This window comes from Schistocerca americana, chromosome X (assembly GCF_021461395.2).
Source record: "Schistocerca americana isolate TAMUIC-IGC-003095 chromosome X, iqSchAmer2.1, whole genome shotgun sequence".
In the NCBI taxonomy this organism is placed as follows: Eukaryota; Metazoa; Arthropoda; class Insecta; order Orthoptera; family Acrididae; genus Schistocerca; species Schistocerca americana.
Genome location: NC_060130.1, coordinates 433,646,260 through 433,665,668, shown reverse-complemented (window position 1 = coordinate 433,665,668; position 19,409 = coordinate 433,646,260). Strand labels below are relative to the sequence as shown.

The 19,409-nt window shown below is 39.8% G+C and overlaps 1 protein-coding gene across 1 annotated transcript in view; it reads left to right on the top strand.

Moving 5' to 3' along the window:
• The window catches only part of LOC124554740 (voltage-dependent calcium channel type A subunit alpha-1-like), a 339,549-nt gene that overhangs the window by 64,032 nt on the left and 256,108 nt on the right, over window positions 1-19,409 (top strand). The window contains exon 3 of the mRNA XM_047128387.1: window positions 4,970-5,086. Coding sequence (XP_046984343.1) covers window positions 4,970-5,086 — 117 coding nt within the window. The remainder of the gene's footprint in view (window positions 1-4,969; window positions 5,087-19,409) is intronic.

The window sequence follows — 19,409 nt, the reverse complement described above, 5'->3', positions numbered from 1 at the left end:
ACATGATGAATGCTACGAAATAGCTATTTGATAGTTAGATTTATAACATTTGATGTCAAACACACATGAACTATTAGTAATTGTATGTAGCATGAGAATCTAAAAGTGTTAATGAATTACGGTTCTTTAAAATATCATATACCTGAAACAAGGCATTGTAATACCTTGAAGACAATCACAGAGAAAAGTTCTGTGTTTTTATAATGAAACATTTGTTAAAAGAGAAGTAACTTTCATCAACAATTCATATAACTTGCTTTGTTATAATTAAGCCTGTTTAAAATATATTTTTCACTCAATTTATAAAATATGTTTTAATAAGCTCACCGGACAAAATATTAGTCACCCTCTTGAAAAAGTGCATTGCTCACTTTGGAGTGCTGTCCACAGAGTAGGACTGGTACCAGGTGGTCATATAACTCTCCCCCTCTGTCATCTTGACAGTGATGTGATGTGTACATGCCAGACAGTTGTATGAAATCAGTGCAGTAATATGGGGTGACGCGGAGATGTCTTAGAATGGCAGAATGGAGCTAACATGTTTGGACAAATGCTTGACCTACTGTTACTTAAGTTGGATTCTTTGTTGGTGTACCATTGTCAATTGTCCAATGAATCTACAAGGAATCATGTAACTCTTGCAGTCATGTGGTATGACATATGAACACTAGTTGTAAAAGACCTCAAGTGACAAGGACAGCAACTTGAGACACGTGTCACATGATGTCTATGACAGTTGGTTTTAAAGCCAACAGGAAGTGGTACAGACAGTGAATCAAGTTGATCTCAGTCACTTTGTGAGTGAACATTGCGTGTAAAAGAAATTCAGAGGTGGGTACCTCACAAAAACTCACTGCTTACAGGATCACATAAAGCTGTACATTTTCATTGGGCCAAATAACACAAACTAGACAGTAGCTGACTGGAAGGCATGTAGTGTGGTCTGAGAAATCATATTTTCAAAGGTTGCAAGGCATCAGTTGCACCAACAGCCCACTGGGGCATTTAATCCATAGAATGCAGAGGGTTTAGTTCGGGCCAGAGGTGGTTCTGTGATAGTTTATGTTTAATGACATAGTCCCAATCACTAAGGTCAGGTGCTGCTCCTTCCTCTACCTCTTAATTATGAGTATGTTGTGGTCATTCCTGTCTTCCTAAATGACAATAGCCATGTCTATAAGGCAGCACAAACAGTTGCTTGTTTGACTAACAGTGAGGTACCCTATCACACCTCGACTTTCCTCCTTAATCATCCAATCATTGTCCCACAGAAAATGTCTGGGGCTATTCAAAACAGTGGTTGAAATGTAACAATGAACATCCTCAAGTTTTATTTCTCTATGGAAGCTAATTATCAATGAGTGCCTTCAGCTGCATATGGCATACCCGAAGAAACTTGTGGACTTTCTCCTGTGTGGAACTGAGGCCATTATCAATGTTACAGCCAGTGTTAAATGGTATTAAAGAGAGGTTCCTTTGGGGTAACTAACTTTTTGTCCAGTGTGCTTACTAGTAGTATTTACACAGCCCTCACTATTATTGCTTCTGCAATAAGAAGCTGATTTGCATCTTTTGCTTTGCGTGTTTCAGACACATAATTCAGTTCAGCTTTGTGTTCTTTTTTCTATTTTCTGTTTCCTTTGCTGTTCAGTATTGAATGTATAACACTTTTTATCATTTACAAATTAATTTCACAGAAATAAGCTTTATTTGCATTTTATGAAAATTTTGAGAAAGTGTGAAATTCAGCTGAACAGAGCAATGTATTTTATCTGAAGCCTTATAATTTTTTTCTACGCTTGTATTGTATTTTGTATCTCGCATTCATTTTCTAGCATTGAGTACTAAAATATTTTTCACGATAATGCTGTTGATCTTTTTAAAATATTTAAAACTGTCATTTATTCGTGTTGGTTTTAGAGAACATTGCAACGAGTCTCCTCACTGCAATTAAATTGCTGAATGGGAATTCAGATATGAGTGAAATTTTTTAATGTTTTTGTGGGTATTTAAAAAATGAAACACAGTACATTGTGAAACCAAATATTTCTTCCCTTGTTTAGATCTCAGCCTAACCTATTATGTTTGTTCTTATCTTCTAGACTTTTTGCCCATCATCAGAGATATTATTACTGTAAATGTTGTCCTATTACTTTTGATATAAGAACCCTGATTAGTTGCTTCAGTGATACTCATTGTTCTGTTCCTGCTGTGCAGTGGTAGCAACTGTAGTATCTTTCTTTCATTCCAGAGATATGAAGAACTTTGTATTTTGATTTGTAGTTAGCATTACTTTTCATTTAATGGCATGTGTTATTTACCTCTTTCACTCTTTGAAAGTTTTCTTCTTCTTCCATTCCATAGTCTTGATCTAATGTACAGTTTAATGATAATATAAATAGGAAACTAGTGACTTTCTTTTTTTTAATGAAATGATAGTGTACGGCAAGACAGTGAAATATACACTTTAGAGGGGAAAAAAAGACACACCACAAAATAATTATCTGAATTGTATGGAAATCTGCAGATCTTGTGTACTTGTACAGACAAACAAATGATTACAATTCCAGAAAAATTGGATGATCTATTCATAAGAAAATTTAACAAACTCAGCAAGTCAGTAATGTGTTGGTCCAACTCTGACCCTAATGCGAGCAGTTACCGGGCTTGGCATTAATTGATAGAGTTGTTGGTTGTCATCCCTCGATATCATGCCAAATTCTGTCCAGTTGGTGCATTAGATTGTCAAAATCCCAAGATGGTTGGTGGGCCCTGTCCATAATTCTCCAAATTTTCTCAATTGGGGAGAGATCTGTTGAGCTTGCTGGCCAAGATATGGTTTAGTAAGCATGAAGGCAAGCAGGAGAAACTTGCTGTGTGCGGGCGGGCAATATCTTGCTGAAATTTACACACAGGGTGGTTTACCAACAAAATGAGGCGTGGAATATTGTTGCCATACTGTTGTGCTGTGAGGGTGTTGTGGATGACATCTAAAGGGGTCCTTTTATGAAAAGAAGTGGCACCCCAGAGCATTATCCCAAAACTATCACTCCTGGCTGTCGGGCCATATGGCGGGCAACAGTCAGGTTGGTATTCGACTACTGTCCAGGGCATCTCCAGAGATGTCTTTGCTTGTCATCAGGGCTCAGTTTGAAATGGGACTCATCGCTCAAGACAATTCTATTCCAGTCATGAGATTCTAGGCTGAAGATATAACTGGAGATGCCTTGGAAAGCAGCGGGATACCACCCTGATGGTCATCCACCATATGACCTGACAACCACGAGTGATAGTTTTGGGATAATGCTCTGTTTTATTGCCCTTCATGATAAACCATCCTGGGTTTAGATTTCAGTAAGATAATGCCCGTTTGCATGTGGTGAGAGTTTCTATTGCTTGTCTTTATGCTTGTCAAACCCTACCCTGGAAAGCAAGTTCACCATATCTCTCCCCAGTTGAGAAAGTTAGGAGGGTTATGGGCACGGCCTACAAGCCAGTTAGACAGAATTTGACATGATATCATTCGTGAGGACATCCAACAACTAATACTCAATGACAAGCCAATTAACTGCTTGCATAAGGGCCAGAAGTAGACCAATGCATTACTGACTTGCTCAATTTGTGAAGCTCTTTGTCTTGAATAAATCTTCCAATTTATTTCTGAAACTATAACCATTTGTTTGTCTGTAGACGTACATCACCCCTCATTTGGATAATTCCTTCATGCTCTGCCATTTTTTCTTGTCTTAGAGTGTATTACATAAAGATCCTTTCTTCATTAGTATTCTGTACAAAAATGGGGATAAAAAATTTTGTGTATTTAAAAACACACCAGCATCATTTATTTGATGGGTATAATTTTATACTCAGTGCTAAGTTAGTCTAGTGTTGAGTGGCTTTGAATAAAAAGCTCTAAGATATACTTGGTTACTTGGCATAATGATATTACCCTGTTTAGAAGGCTTTAGAAGGAGTTTCAACCAATGGACTGAAAACCTGAGAAAAATTTCCAATATTCTCGGATGAGAAGTAATGTTTTCCTTGTTGCAGTTCTAAAATTAGTCTTAAGAAATGTTTTCTTGCGTATCTTTTGTATTAAATATGCAATAAATGGGCAGTATAACTATACTGCAAGAGAGGCAAAAATATGCAGAGTAAAATTTCATTTTTCCCACAATGTGTAAAACAAGTATATTGGGATCAGTTATGTTTCCATCAAATAATAATATTCAGTGCTACTCTACCAGGGCCTGTGACGTTTATTTAGTTCCTCCACTTTTTTTCCAAATATTTACCATTAAAAATACTAGCACGTTAGTCTGAGCCTTCTCTGTAGAGGACAGAAGTCAAGACGAAATGTAATTCACGTAGCAGAATCTTGCATGCAACATTTAACAGTTTTTGCTCTTTTGTTTATTTTAGTTTATATTTGGGCCCTGCATTACAATTTTCTTCCCAATAGTCTGTTCTTGGGCACTATCATCTCTATCATAGCACTTTCGCTTTCCTTTTTACTGATATTTCGTAGTTCTTGGTAGGCTTCCACATAAGTGGCTTACAATTGCTGTCTGTCCAGTCTGCAGCAAGAAGATCATTTCTATTTTATTACTTGATGCATATTATCCCTGCAGCTACAACTCAGATGTGTATTAAGCTGAAATAGTTGAGCCATTTTTTCCAACTGAAAGATTAATTTAATTAATTTTTTAATTTTAAAATTAATATAAAGCATCAATCAACAGCTAGTTGGAATAACATGATAGTGATTTATGTTCATGTAGTTATTGGGAAGTATGGCATCAGTTAATGAAATTGAAATAAAGATCATCATTCTGTAAATTCGTTAGTACTCCACTATCACTGAGACGCAAGTGTAAGCGGCTTTGTGTGGTTTCAATGTCGTGTTTCATTTTATATAATTAGTAACACAGTTTAATTTGTCCAGAAATTGCTCTATGGTGATGCACAGGAGAAATTCATCAACGTGGGATTCTTGAGGCTGTTCCGAGCCGCGCGCCTCATTAAGCTGTTGAGACAGGGCTACACCATCAGGATATTATTGTGGACTTTTGTGCAATCTTTTAAGGTAAATAACTGGTTTTTTGGTGACTAATAAGAGAAATATTTCCAGACATGAGCAATACTTCAGGTTTTACATAAGCTGTCACATGGGTATGTGACAATGCTCACAGTTATCCTGCATTAATCACTTCGGTAATGCAAGGAAAATTAATTGCAGAAGCTTCTGTTGAGTAATATGTTGGTACTGTGAACAAAAAAGTAAAATGCATACACTTGGAAATATTTCTCTTGTGACAGCAAAACTGTTGGCATAAATGAATTGAGAAACTCAATTATTTATGCAACAGCTTCCAAAATGATATATAACATCAACAGAAGTTTATCAGGGCACCAAGAAACTGAAGAGAATTCTTGAAGGTATTCAGCTTGTTTCTATCTCCAATTAATTGGGAAGAAATTGTTAGTTAAATTCTTTTTAAATGGAGGAGTAGAAAGAATTACTGATTCACTGTATAATAAGTCAAACCCACAAATTCAGTAGCACTTTAGTCTTCTAACTGTATCCAACCAGATGATTTGTTAGCAACTCGTACAAGTATCAGAACTGTCAGCTACTGGTATATTCTTACTATGTAAAGTAATGGAACCCTGATGAAACTGTTGGCCTTGCTAGTAAGGCCTATCTGCAAACATCACACATTAAAATTCACAAATATCTCCAGAGAATCAGTGTACTATTTCTTTTTTGAAAGCTGCAAAAGTATAAATTTTTTGTTTCCATTGTATTTCATCCCAAATTCTTAATATCTTTGGTAACTCAAAAATTTTCCCATGTTTCATTTTCAGTTCAGAAACTCCCCGGATAATCTCATGTTTTCATAGCCTTTTTCTTGATGTACGAACAACATCCTTGAAATTGTTCTTTCCATGCCATACATTTTGTGCTAGTACATTGCAAGATAAATTTATCAGTTGGATGGTTCTCATCATTAAACTCTGTTGTTAGCATTTACTTTCTTGGGTTTCTGTCTGAGTGAATCGTATTTTTTCTAAACACGCTGTCACTCATAAGCAGTTTGCAAGAAAATTTGAAAATAATGTAGTAATATTAATCCATTTACATTTAAATATGCCTAATGTATGTTTTCAGAGTTTACTGTTGATTTGTAAATATCTATTTTGGAAGCTGTTACAGTGTTTTATGTTTGGATTTCATCAAACAGATTGTATAAAACAGCAAGAACAATGTTTATCCAATGAATTACTTTGAAGGAAAGAATCAAAAAAGTGGAAAAGTAAAATGAAGTGTAATTTGGAATGACTTTGGTAAGAATATGAATATATCCATTGCTTCCAAGGAAATACTTATCTTTTCACAGAAAAAGCTTTAGAGAATGTCTTAGTGCAGTTTTGCTTCTAGTTTATTGAAAGTATCATGTTGGAAGATTGCTTCTGCATTTGAGGAAGTACAATATTTTACTGAACTCAAGATATATTATGACACCATACTGGTAACTTAAAGGCAAACAATTAACGGACAAGTATTCCTGTATCTGTATCAAAGTTCAGAATCACGATGGCATGCTATGAATAACTTGTAGACATAACGGACTTACTGCCAATTAGCAGATCAATAGCTTTGCTCTCAGCTGTTAAGTTCAAATAGTTTTTACAATATTTGAAAAAAGCTTTCGTGCACTGCTGCAGCTTGAACGTCGCACATTTTTTAAGTTGGTTGTAAGATATTTAGTACCTCAGTGGCAGTAGTGTGTACTTTGACAAAGAAATATTTCGTTTTCCCTGAAAGATGAATTTTGTCAATTGGAATGAGATAACTGATTAAAAGCAAGTTTTTCTTAATATCAAAGCTACAGCCATTCTTACAGAACTTGGTTTACAACTGCTTTGCATTGCACTCTGTTATTAAAATGTCACTCCGCTATGAGCTTTTCTTGAATTAGTAAATTGCTTTTCATTTAATGGATGGAAATACACCACTGTACTAATTCTGGTATGTAAGATACTCTTCTTAGTAACCAGATTGTGGAAAAATCTTTCAAGACTCTGTATAACTAAAATAATGTGCAACCACCCTATCTCCTGTCCATAAAGTACATCTCCATTTACAACAAAAAATCTGTTATATGATATTTATCACTGGCTGTGCACTTCTGTGTATGCTGCAGTTTCTCTAACCACACGTCTCCTTGTACTAAATATGTAAATTCTCTATGAAGAGAGAGGTCGTCACTGGACACATTTCTCTCTCATTGTGGAGTGTCCCATTTGAGTGTTTTGAACTCCTTTAAAGACTTTTCCTTTTGGGGAATAAATTCCCTCCATTGGCGATGCAGTGTTTGTGTATAATGACAAGATTTGTAGCGAAAATATGGTGTGACCTTATTGAAGGTATCATCTAACATTCAGCTGCTTAGTTAAAGAAACCACAGGAAATGGAAACCAGGATATTTGGAGAGAGTTGTGACCCCTGCTCTTCTCGAACATAAGTCCAATGTCTTAACCATCAAGTCATACTGCTTGTTAAACATGAGGTAATGTAAAAATAAGTAGTAATACAGTTCACAACTTTCACTTCTTTTTAAACAATCACAGTTCCAAGGCAGGTACATTTAAAGTTACCACATACCTGTAACACTAAACTGCTACCACAAGCCTGTCTCCTCTTTGTTGTTCATATCTTATGTTAAGTTTTCTCCTTGGAAACATTGTGGGAATTTGCTCCTTACTGAACATAACATACAGACACAGTAGTATTACAAGGAAAGCAGGTTAAAAGGGGACGGTAATTTATGGAAAAATTTCATGAGAGACTGTCCGGATTTGAATAGTTCCTTTATTGGAACATTAACAAGACAGAATCAGTTGCACAAACTCGGCCCAGTTGATATACAAGTACACACGATGAGTGCCCACCATCCGTGAGGAAGATCTGTTAACATAGTTTCTTTAGATGACATGAAAGAACATATTCTTGCAGCACAGCAAATGTGACTAATTTAATATACGGATTGAAGAACTACGCCATATACAAATAACTAACACAGGTAACCTGAGTGTATATAATTGAACAAGGCAAATAGCTATACAATTTATGAATTAATAATGTAGTGACTAATCTAGTACAATAACCAAAGCAACTGCAAGACATAATATTGAACTTCTAATCTGTAGATGAAACTAATTTAACAACGTTTGGATTTCATCTCTTTAATGGCCAAATGTACGGTGCCACAGCAGGCTATCCAGTTCATGAAGAGGTTGGATCACACTGCACTTGCTATATTGTAATGGACTATGTGAAGTGGATAATCCACAATAAGATAGGCCATGATGAGGAGGTGCTGAATCATTCGTATCCCAAAATGTCATGTCGGTCCTATGCCAACTAGTTATCCATAGGCATCAAGAGAAGTTTGCAATACTGTCTGCTTAGTAGGCACACAAAAGTGACTAACATTTGATGGCTTCACAGGTTGTCCACCTACAAACTAGCACAAGGGCAAGCCATTAAGTTCTGATAAATTAATTACTTAAACATATAGGAAACATTTAATCAATGCACTCGTCATGTGGACAGCTCAGCATCTGTGTTGGAAGTGTTGGGAGTTGGAGGACTTCCTGTAGCATGCCTTTTGGATAAAACCCAGGTGCTGCAGCAAAGAGGCACATGCCAGAGAAAACTCTTGTCCTAGTAGCTTACAGCTTGAGATGTGTTTATGCTTGATGACATGTCGTCTGCCTGTAATGCATAATGTAGGTTGATGGATGTAGTGAATGAACCCAGGGTAGCAGTGCAGTGTTGGTGGGGCCAGGTCCGTTGGTGATGGCGAAGGTGGCAGTGTGGTAATCAGCAGCCACTGGGATGTCACACTGTGAGCCAAGCATGGTAGCAACACCCTACTGTAATGCCAGCTGGGATGGGGGGGGGGGGGGGGGGGCAGTGATGCACTACAATCAGTGGATGTGCGGTGATGCAGTGGTGGGGTCTGACAGCGGATACGGCAGTGTGCTGGTGCTTGGAAAAGCATCGCATGGCAGGTGGTGCACAGTCCACCCTGCACATTTGACATAATGCACACTGGTCTCTGCTGGCACCATGGGTACCTGCCACTTCTGCATAATGCTGATAGACCAGACCAGGTGACACATTGTGGAGGAGGGGAGGGGGGGGGGGGGGGGGGGAGCATGTGCTGATGTCGAGGGGTTGGTGACACGTGTCTCCTTGAAGATGTCGCATTGGTGCCTTGTAACTCAGGCGGGAGCCAGTACGGGTCCAGTGGCTGGGGCAAAGTGCAAGTTGTTATGGGTGGCTCTTCTGGAACAGATGGTGGTGGAAACAGCATGGCAGAAGCCACCCTTGGGTCCCAGGTACTGTCTGCCAGAATGGCAGTGTCAGCTGGGGGTACTGTTTTCACTGCTCAGTGCCACGTTGATTTTGATGGTTGGTGGTGCACACAGGCTGGGAAGGTTGACCAGCTATGCTAGCTTCAGTCAATTGATGGACAGTGGTGTCAGTGTCACAGACACATACAAAAAAGGTTTTTTCCCCACACTTGAGTATGAAGTGTGGGCCTGAATACTGTGGGTGGAGTGGTGGCTGGCTGGCATCCACCCAGAGCATGACATTCTTGCACACCGGAGGTCCCAATGCACAAAGGACTTGTGCCCACCATGCTGCTGTGGCACCACCAGGTGCAGATGTGCCATGCAGTCATGCAGCTGTTGTACAAAGGCTGGTGTGCAGGTGGTGGCTGTCAGGGCTGTGGGTTAATGAAGTTGCCTGAGACTGTGAGCAGCTGCCCATACACTACCTCAGCAGCAGAAGCACCCAAGTCAGTTTTGTGGGCAATCTGCAAGCCAAGGAAAACTAGCAGCGGGGCAGAAGACCAACTTGTGGGTTGACAGGTAAGGGCAGGTTTTAGGATCCTGTGGAATCTCTGCACCACGCCACTGGTGACAGGGTGGTAACTAGTTGTAAAATGGATAAGTGTCCTGTAAATTTTTGTGAGTGTCTTAAACAGACAAGATGAGAACTGGCATCTTCACTCCATCATCATGTGGAAGCCTTCGGCTACTGTATATGCCATTATATCGGTCAGCAGCACGGTTTCCAGCCACAGAGTGAATCCGTTGAGAGTGACGAATGGTGGCAGTTTGATGATAGAAAGGGGCCCTACAGGGTCCATGTGTACATAGGAAAAATGATGATCTCCCAGGGAAAAATATCAGATAGGGGTGAGCATATGATGGCCTACCTTAGTGCGCTGGCACAGGAGGCAAGTGAAGGCCCAAATGGAGCAGTCTCCCCCGACAGCAGTCCAGACAAATCACTCCTGCATTAGTGTTGCAGATGCATGGGCAGCTGGGTGGGTTAGGCCACGGAGGTGTTCGAAAGCTAGCTTGTGGAAATTGGGAGGAAGATAGGAGCGGAGTTGCCTGGGTGGTTGGAACTCTCAAGATACTTGCACCAAACAGACTGTGTAGTGATGCGCTACAGTGCATATGTGCTCACCAACAATCTGCCCTAGCAGACCATCATGCATTACGGGGAATGATGTGTCAACTGGTAAAAACTGCATTGTGGGCTGTAAGCACCATAGGACAAGAGTTTTCTCTGTCATGCACCTCCTTGCTGTGGCACTTGGTTTTTATGTGAAAAGGCCACAAGAAGGTCTACCAACTGCTGACACTTCTTGTGCCGACACCGAGCTGTCCACACAACGAGCACAATGATTAAATGTTTCTTATGAGTTCAAGTTATTCACTTATCAGAACTTAACCACTTACCATAGCACTATGAGAGAGGCGCATGATCTGTGAAGACATCAGAGATGAGTCATTTTTTTGGTCCTATTAGGCAAACACTGTTGCAGGCTTCCCTCTACACCTATGGGGGCTAGTTGGCACAGGACACCATATTTTGGGGCATGAATGATTCAGCACTGCCTCACTGTAGCCTTTCTGACTTAGGAGTATCTGCTTCATGGAGTCCATTACAATATAGTGAGTGCAGTGTGATCCATCCTCTTTGTGAACTAGATAAACATCTGCAGCATTAGAGATGAAATTCAAATGTTGTTAGATTAATTTTGGCTACAGACCAAGACAAAATCCAAATGTTGTTGGATTAGTTTTGCTAACAGACCACAAGTTCATTATTGTGTGTTGAAGTTGCTTTGGGCATTTCAGTAGATCAGTCACTACATTCTCAATTCATTAATTGTATACTCTTTTGCCTTGTTCATTTTGTTAGATCAGATACATTCATATTATCCTGTAAGTCCAGTTATTGGTGTATTGTGTAGTTCTTTAACCCCTGTATTAAATTAGTGACATTTGCTGAATCACAAGAATATTAAAGACATCCTTTCATATCATCTAGACACACTATGTTAACGGATCTTTCCAACAAACTGTGGGGCACTCATGGCATGTACCTAGAGTTGTAAAACTACTGTAGACTATCATAAGTAAGCATAGACTACAGTAGTTTTCCTAGTAGCCTTGGTCAGTTAAGACCGCATTACCTATATGTTTAGTGTGTTGCATACCTATTGGGTGTTTACCTCTCTTAGATCCCTTTATTTACATGTGCAGTCAGTGTCTTACTAGATTCCCCCAGAAACCGGAAGTGGTGTCCTGTCTAGAAATATAGTGGGCTGCATAACCTATGGAGCAGTTCTGTTCTACATTGTTATCCTCCTGTCTGTTATTTAAAAATAAACAGTATTTGTAGCAAAATTGAAATTTTCAGATGTTATTCAAAAATTGTTGACTTGCAACATGAAACAGAGAAATGATGTAGGTAAAAAACAATAGATTTATGATATATTGCTAGAAAACACAATTCCCTTAAAAAAACTGCAAAACAAACACATATCAAACATCGCCTCAATACTTCATAGAGCTTATATAAAACATATTTCCATTATTTATAAACATCTTTCACGCTTACTTATAATGACAGAAAACTTCCCTTGCATAATTAAGAAGAATTTTGTATAGGGTACAAAATAACAACAATAATTATATAGATTTTTTTATGTTTGTGCATTTAAACTGTACTTGCATCAAAAGTAATTGCTTTTGTTACATAAAAGTGCAGAAGTTACATGCTCAACTAACTTTTATTATTTATAAAAGGCAATTTATATTTTGTAAGGATATGAAATACACAATGGACTAACACTGAAAAATGTGTGTTTCTAATTACGTGTGAAACACGCTAACAAAGAAACAAGAAACAAAGAGAAAGTGTTGGCTTCAAGTTTATCTCTCAGACATTCATTTATGCTTCTTTCTGTATCACTGCTACCAATACTACCAGTAAGCATATAATTTATGTGCTGTACCGAAACTACTGAGCAATATTTTAGGTATAGTGCCAGTCTGTCTGTACCTCTGTATCTACTGACTTGAGGTTCCTTTGTTCATAGACATTTTTGTAAATTTGTGCAACTAATTGTGCCTTGTGAATGTCCCAATAAAGGAACTATTGAAATCCGGATATTGGTTCCTGAGATGTTTCCATAAGTTACCATTCCCTTTTACCTTGCTTCCCTAGTAACACTACTGTATCTGCATGCCTTGTTCAGTGAGAAACAAAATTCTCAAACTGGTGACCCCGATGTGATCATCACTGAATACGAAATGGAACTTTGCCCATAAAATTTTCCTGTGCTTACCTTTTACTTATTGTGCATGGTCTCCTTTGAAATAATCTCCTTCACTATTGATACACTGTTCCCAATGCCATTTTCACTTCCAGAAGCAAGTTGGTATGCATCTTGCTGGATCGTTCGACGTTCCGTCTGCGAATTTTCTTTCATCTCATCTATCATTGCAAATCTTTGTCCTTTCAATGGGGTTTTCTACTTTGGAAATAAAAGAAAGTCTGCAGGGGCCACATAATTCACTTAAGGAACATCTCATTCTCATTTGTGCAATCCAAAAGCTGTTCACAGATTGTGAGGTGAAGGTCTTTCTGGTCTTGACTCGCGAGCGGAACTCGGGGACAGCATGATGCATTCAGAGATGCTGTGTCAGGATTTCATGGCATGATCCAACTGAAATGTTACATTCTTCTACAATCTCTTGGACTGTTAGTCTTTCATTGGTATGCACAATTTCGTTGACATTCCTGATATGAGTATCGTCGGTAGTCGTTGAAGGGCATCCTGAATGAGGGCCATCTTTAACTTCTGTCTTTTTAAACTATGTGAACAATTCCTAACACTGAGTACAGCTTAAGCACTCATCACAATAAGATTCCTACATCATTTGGTGTGTCTCTGTAAAAATTTTCTTGAGTTTCCCACAAAATTTAATGTAGATGTGTTGCTCCTCTAACCCTCTAACTCTGCCATCTCGAAATTCATGACATGATGTTCTACTCAATACAGCACTGAACAATAACTAACAGACATACAACACTGAAACTTCTGACATTTACACATTAAACACAGGCATGTGCAGGGATGCCAGCTGCATTTTGCTCAAGCACACTGTTGGTGCAAAATTACAAATGTTCCGGAATTTTTTTAACAGACCTCGTACAGTAGTACTACTAGGCGAGCAGGGTAAAAGGGAATGATAATTTACAGAAACATGTCATGAAAGAGGGTCCATATTTGAACAGTTCCTTTATTGGAACATAAACGAGCCACAATCAGTTCCACAAAATTACCAAAATGTCTATGAACAAAGGAACCTCGAGCCAGTTGGTATACAGGTATATGCCATAAGTACCAACCATCCGTCAAAAGATCACTTAACATAGTATCTTAAGACAAGATGTGAACACAGTGTTAATATTCTTGTGGTACAGCAAATATGAATAATTTAATACAAGGATTGAAGAACTTCACAATGCACAAATAACTGGACTTTCAGAGGTAATGTGAGTGTATCTAATGAACAAGACAAAAATTATACAATTTACAAATTGAGAACGTAGTGACTAATTTAGTACAATAACCAAAGCAATTGCAAGGCAAAATAATGACCTTGTGGCCTATAGGCGAAACTAATGTAACAACATTTGGATTTCGCAATGGCCGCACACATTGCACTGCAGTGGGGTATCTAGTTCACAAATGAGTCACACCATACTGCATTTTAACAGACTCCACGAAGTAGATACTCCACAGTCAGAAAGGCCACAGTGAGATGATGTCGAGTCATACATGCTCTGAAATGTCATGTCAGTCCTATGCTAACTAGTTCTCTATAGGCATTAAGGGAAGCCTGCAATATTGTTTACTTAATAGGCACACAAAACCGATTCACATTTGATGTCTTCACATATCGTCCACCTAGCATCTAGCAATAAGGCAACCCATTACATTCTGATAAATTAATAACTTGAACATGTAGGAAACATTTAATCAATCTGCTCGTCATGTGGACAGCTTGGCATCGGTATTGGATGTATTGAGAGGTGGAGGGCTTCCTGTAGCATGCTTTTTGGGTAAAACGCAGGAACTGTGGCAAAGAGGCATGTGGTGGAGGAAAGTTTTGTCCTAAGATGCTTACAGCTCACAATGCAGTTTTTGCCAGGTGACATGTTGTCTGCCATAACATGACTGTCTGCTAGGGCAGATGGGTGGCAGGCACAAATGGTTATAGTGTGTACCACAACATAAATCCGCAGTTTTCCCATCTCTGCTGAACAATTATTCCACATTCCTAGTTCCATGTATACATATTTCATATCACACAGTACGTCTCTTCATGATCGATTCTCAGAGTCAGAGTCAAAGGGTGGTAATTATTTTCTGGTTAGTAAATTCTTTTTTGAGACATGTCACTTCTGTGTGAGAATAACATATATTTTCATATGAGTCGAGTAGGTAAAATTGTGCAATATGTGCTTGACATACAAGAGATTCAAACTGTTGTTCATTTGGATGTGTCTTAACCAATTAGTGGCCCATTGTTCAAATTTTTTGCAGACGGCTGATTCACCAAATTTCTTCTCCCACCATATAAGCAGTTCATTCCGTCATTCATTCATCATCTTCCATAGATCCCATAAAAGAGGAGAACCTTCAGAGATGTGGAACAGGTCAAGGTATACAGTAACAGAAGACAAGCAACTGTAGAAACTTATTGTGTATACAACTTCATAATGCTTGAGTATACCATATTCGTGAACAGCTTGAATGATTCAAAACAGTTACCAAGCAGCCTTACACAACTGCTGACTGATTTGCTTAGAAAGATCAGCGAGTCCAACCATGTGTCATTAGAAAGCACAATTCAGATGTAAGGGCTCACCAATAACCAGACACTGCTTTAGTGGCAACAAGAATCCATCAACTCCAGAATGAAATTTTCACTCTGCAGCAGAGTGTGCACTGATATGATGCTTCCTGGCAAATTAAAACTGTGTGCTGGACTGAGACTTGAACTCGGGACCTTTACTTTTGGTGGGCAACTGCTCCATCGACTGAGCTACCCAAGCATGATTCACAGCTTTACAGCCAGTCAAAGGTCCCGAGTTCAAGTCTCGGTTCAGCAATAGTTTTAATCTGCCAGGAAGTTTGAATTTATCAACTCATTTGTTTTGTACTTTAATTCACCTTATATAATGATATATTTGATAGTGTGTGACATCTGATCAGACCGATTTTTTTCTGTTGTTGGAGTTCCATTGATGAATGAATCCACAAAAAATAGGTCACATTTATTTATCAACCATTGATCATGTACATAATATGGCTTTTGTCAGGTGTATACACACAACTTGTAAATACATTTATATACCTCCATAAGTGACGAATGTATATATTACCGTGTCACATCATAACCATAATCAAGTAGCAGGCAAGGCTACTCTGAGAGACAAAAAAAGACATGCTCACCAGATATGCAAGAAAAAGAAAGAAAACAGTCCAGAAGAAGAAACTGAGCACCTAGCTTCCATATGCAGGGCTTCCCACAACCAAAATTGCCAGGATAATGCACAAACACTACATAAGTACCATTTTCCATCCAACAGTTAAAACTGATAATATGCTTGGGCCAGTCGAAGAGCAACTAAGGCTATGGGCACCTCACATCTACAGCATCAGTCACAAGTGTGACTTATTGTACATTGACCAGATGCAACTATGAATCTTGCAGAGCTGTTCAGAACATGTAAGAAGCAACTGCTCAGCCAAACTGACAAGTGTGCTGTGGCAGAGCACAGCATCAAAGGATGACACATTTATTTTTGAACAAAGGTACTGTGTCACTAACAGGTTCTAGTATTCAGTCATCAAAGAGGCAGCAGAAGTGTGAGTATATGACGGCCTTATTGACCAGGACAGCTGTTTCCAAAAGAGCTCTGCATGGGATGTGACATTAGCAAAATATGCCAGGAATGCTCTGATGTGGAAGTGATGGAGAAAGTGGGCAGAATAGACCGGTAACACCAGGACTCAGTGCATGCCCCCGGCTCGACTCGTTGCCCCATCCCATCACATCACCCCCCCCCCCCCCACCACACACACACACACACACACACACACACACACTTTGAAGGCGCACACACACACAACTGGTTCACCCGTTGAGCCTTCTACAAAGAAGTATGCAGTGGCTATAAAGGATATGAAAACACTTCTGTGATTCCCTCAGTAGCAGCTGGAATGTCTCTCCCATCATGTACAATAAATCCCTTGGGATACACATTGAATAATACTTTTCTCCTTCCCATCATTTCTGGCAAATTCCGTAAAGACTGCCATAATGCACAATACTATAGCCAACCCAGAGCAGAGGTGGAAGTGTGGCTACGATCTCAGAATGGCTGTGGTGGACGGTTGAGGTGAGGTAGCAGCCCAGTGAAAGCCTGTCAAAATTATTGCTTTATTTTGTACTGTTACGCTATGTGATAAAAAGTATCCAGACACCTCTAAAAACATACGTTTTTCATATTAGGTGCATTTTGCTGCCACCTACTGCCAAGTACTCCATATAAGTGACATCAGTAGTCATTACACATTGTGAGAGAGCAGAATGGACTTTGAATGTGGTCAGGTGATTGGGTGTCACTTGTGTCATACATCTGTACATGAGATTTCCACACTCCTAAATATACCTAGGTCCACTGTTTCCAATGTGATAGTGAAGTGGAAATGTGAAGGGATTCTTACAGTACAAAAGAGTACAGGCCAATCTCTCTGTTGACTGACAAAGACCGCCAACCATTGAAGAGAGTCGTAATGTGTAATAGGCAGACATCTATCCAGACCATCACAACAAGAATTCCAGACTGCATCAGGAAACACTACAGGTACCATGAAAGTTAGGTGAGAGGTGAGAAAACTTGGATTTCATGGCTGAGCAGGTGCTCATAAGCCACACATCATGCTGATAAATGCCAGACGATACCTCGCTTGGTGTAAGGAGCGTAAACATTGAATGAATGAACAGTGGAAAGATGTTGTGTGGAGTGACGAATCACAATACACAATGTGGCGATCTGATGGCAGGGTGTGGGTATGGCAAATGCCCGGTGAACATCATCTGCCAGCATGTGTAGTGCCAACAGTAAAATTCAGAGGTGGTGGTGTTATGGTGTGGTCATATTTTTCATGGAGGGGACTTGCACCCCTTGTTGTTTTGCATGGCACTATCACAGCACAGGCCTACATTGATGTTTTAAGCATCTTCTTACTTCCCACTGTTGAAGAGCAGTTCAGAGATGGTGACTGCATCTTTCAACACAATCGAGCACCTGTTCATAATGCACAGTCTGTCGCGGAATGGTTACACAACAATAACATCCCTGTAATGGACTGGTCTGCACAGAGTCCTGACCTGAATCCTATAGAACACCTTTGGGATGTCTTGGAATGCTGACTTCGTGCCAAGCCTCACTGACCGACATCTATACCTTTGCTCAGTGCAGCACTCCACGAAGAATGGGCTGCTATTCCCCAAGAAACCTTCCAGCACCTGGTTCAACATATGCCTGTGAGAGTGGAAGCTGTCATCAAGGCTAAGGGTGGGGGCCAACAGCATATTGAATTCCTGCATTACCGATGGAGGGCGCCACGAACTTTTATGTCATTTTCAGCCAGGTGTCTGGATACTTTTGATCACACAGTGTACATTAGCACTGCGTTGATGTGGTGAGTTGCCTTGCCCATGCCCCCACTCCATGGGAAGAGGGGAAGTGGTTGGCAGGGCGACAGCTAGTGATGGGCCACCTGGATGACACACATGCGTGACCGGCTTTGCTGACACCTGCACTCAGTGTCTGGCTCACGACTCTCTAGTGTGACCCACAAACACCTTGCATGAGCAGTGCAAGAAGACAGACAAGAATCTTGCAGCAGAAGCCAATTCTGCAGTGAGTGACTGCATCCAGGTAGGCACTGCATGCAGCGTGGAGGCATGTCCACTGCGGTGATGGAAGATGGCTGCCATGCACAGGCTGCAATCTACTGCCCCCAGGGCAAGAGTCTGATTACTGCTGGAGTGATCCAGGAAGGCCCGCATTGTTGCGGCATTAAGTCTGGAGGGCACACTTAGTGCAGGAAGCTGGTGCTACTACTACAGCCAATCTTGTGACTGCTGCTAGAGGCTCCATGTGGTCTTCTTGTCTGGCATAGCCCCTGCATACTAGTGGAACTTCCGGGTTGTTACAAAATTGGCAGCTATTATAAAAGGTAGCAGTGCATTTGTCATGCTAATGTGCCACTTCTAGTCACATACTCAGCATCACCACTGAAACCCACTGGCGGAGAAATCCCCATCTCACACTGCAAGAGCCATCCAAGGTTTCAACAAGCAGGCTTGGCCCATCTTTCACTAATGCAACAACTTGGTTGCTGTACCTGAAACGATAACACCCCAAATTTACCTTACATTTATTATGCCCGTTAATCATGTACACTTGGAAATTCTCTTTGCAAACACTCATGGCTTGTTCCATGTCCTCATATACTCTTAAACTCCAGGAAATACAGTTCAATAATCACACTATAATATTCCACTACCACTCACTATGTCTATTGTCACCATGGAATCTCTCCTTGTGTTGCTCAGTCTCACAGCACCTCTCCAAGGCTCCATACCATGCTCAGTATCTTAAATGCTAGGAAACGTATATCACTACTAGCTACGTGCCCATGTTTATGCACACACAACTTCTACGTCTCCATTGGATACTTACAAACTAAATAAATTGCACTGGAAAACTCTTTCTCTCATAATATATGATCCTTAACATATCACCTTAACAATACATGGTCTGGCTCCATTGAACACTAATGCTGGCATCTCTCTTGTGTACCTGGTGTTTTTTTTTTATTTATTTATTTATTTATTTATTTATTTATTTATTTTTTTTTTTACCCCTTAGTTTTAGA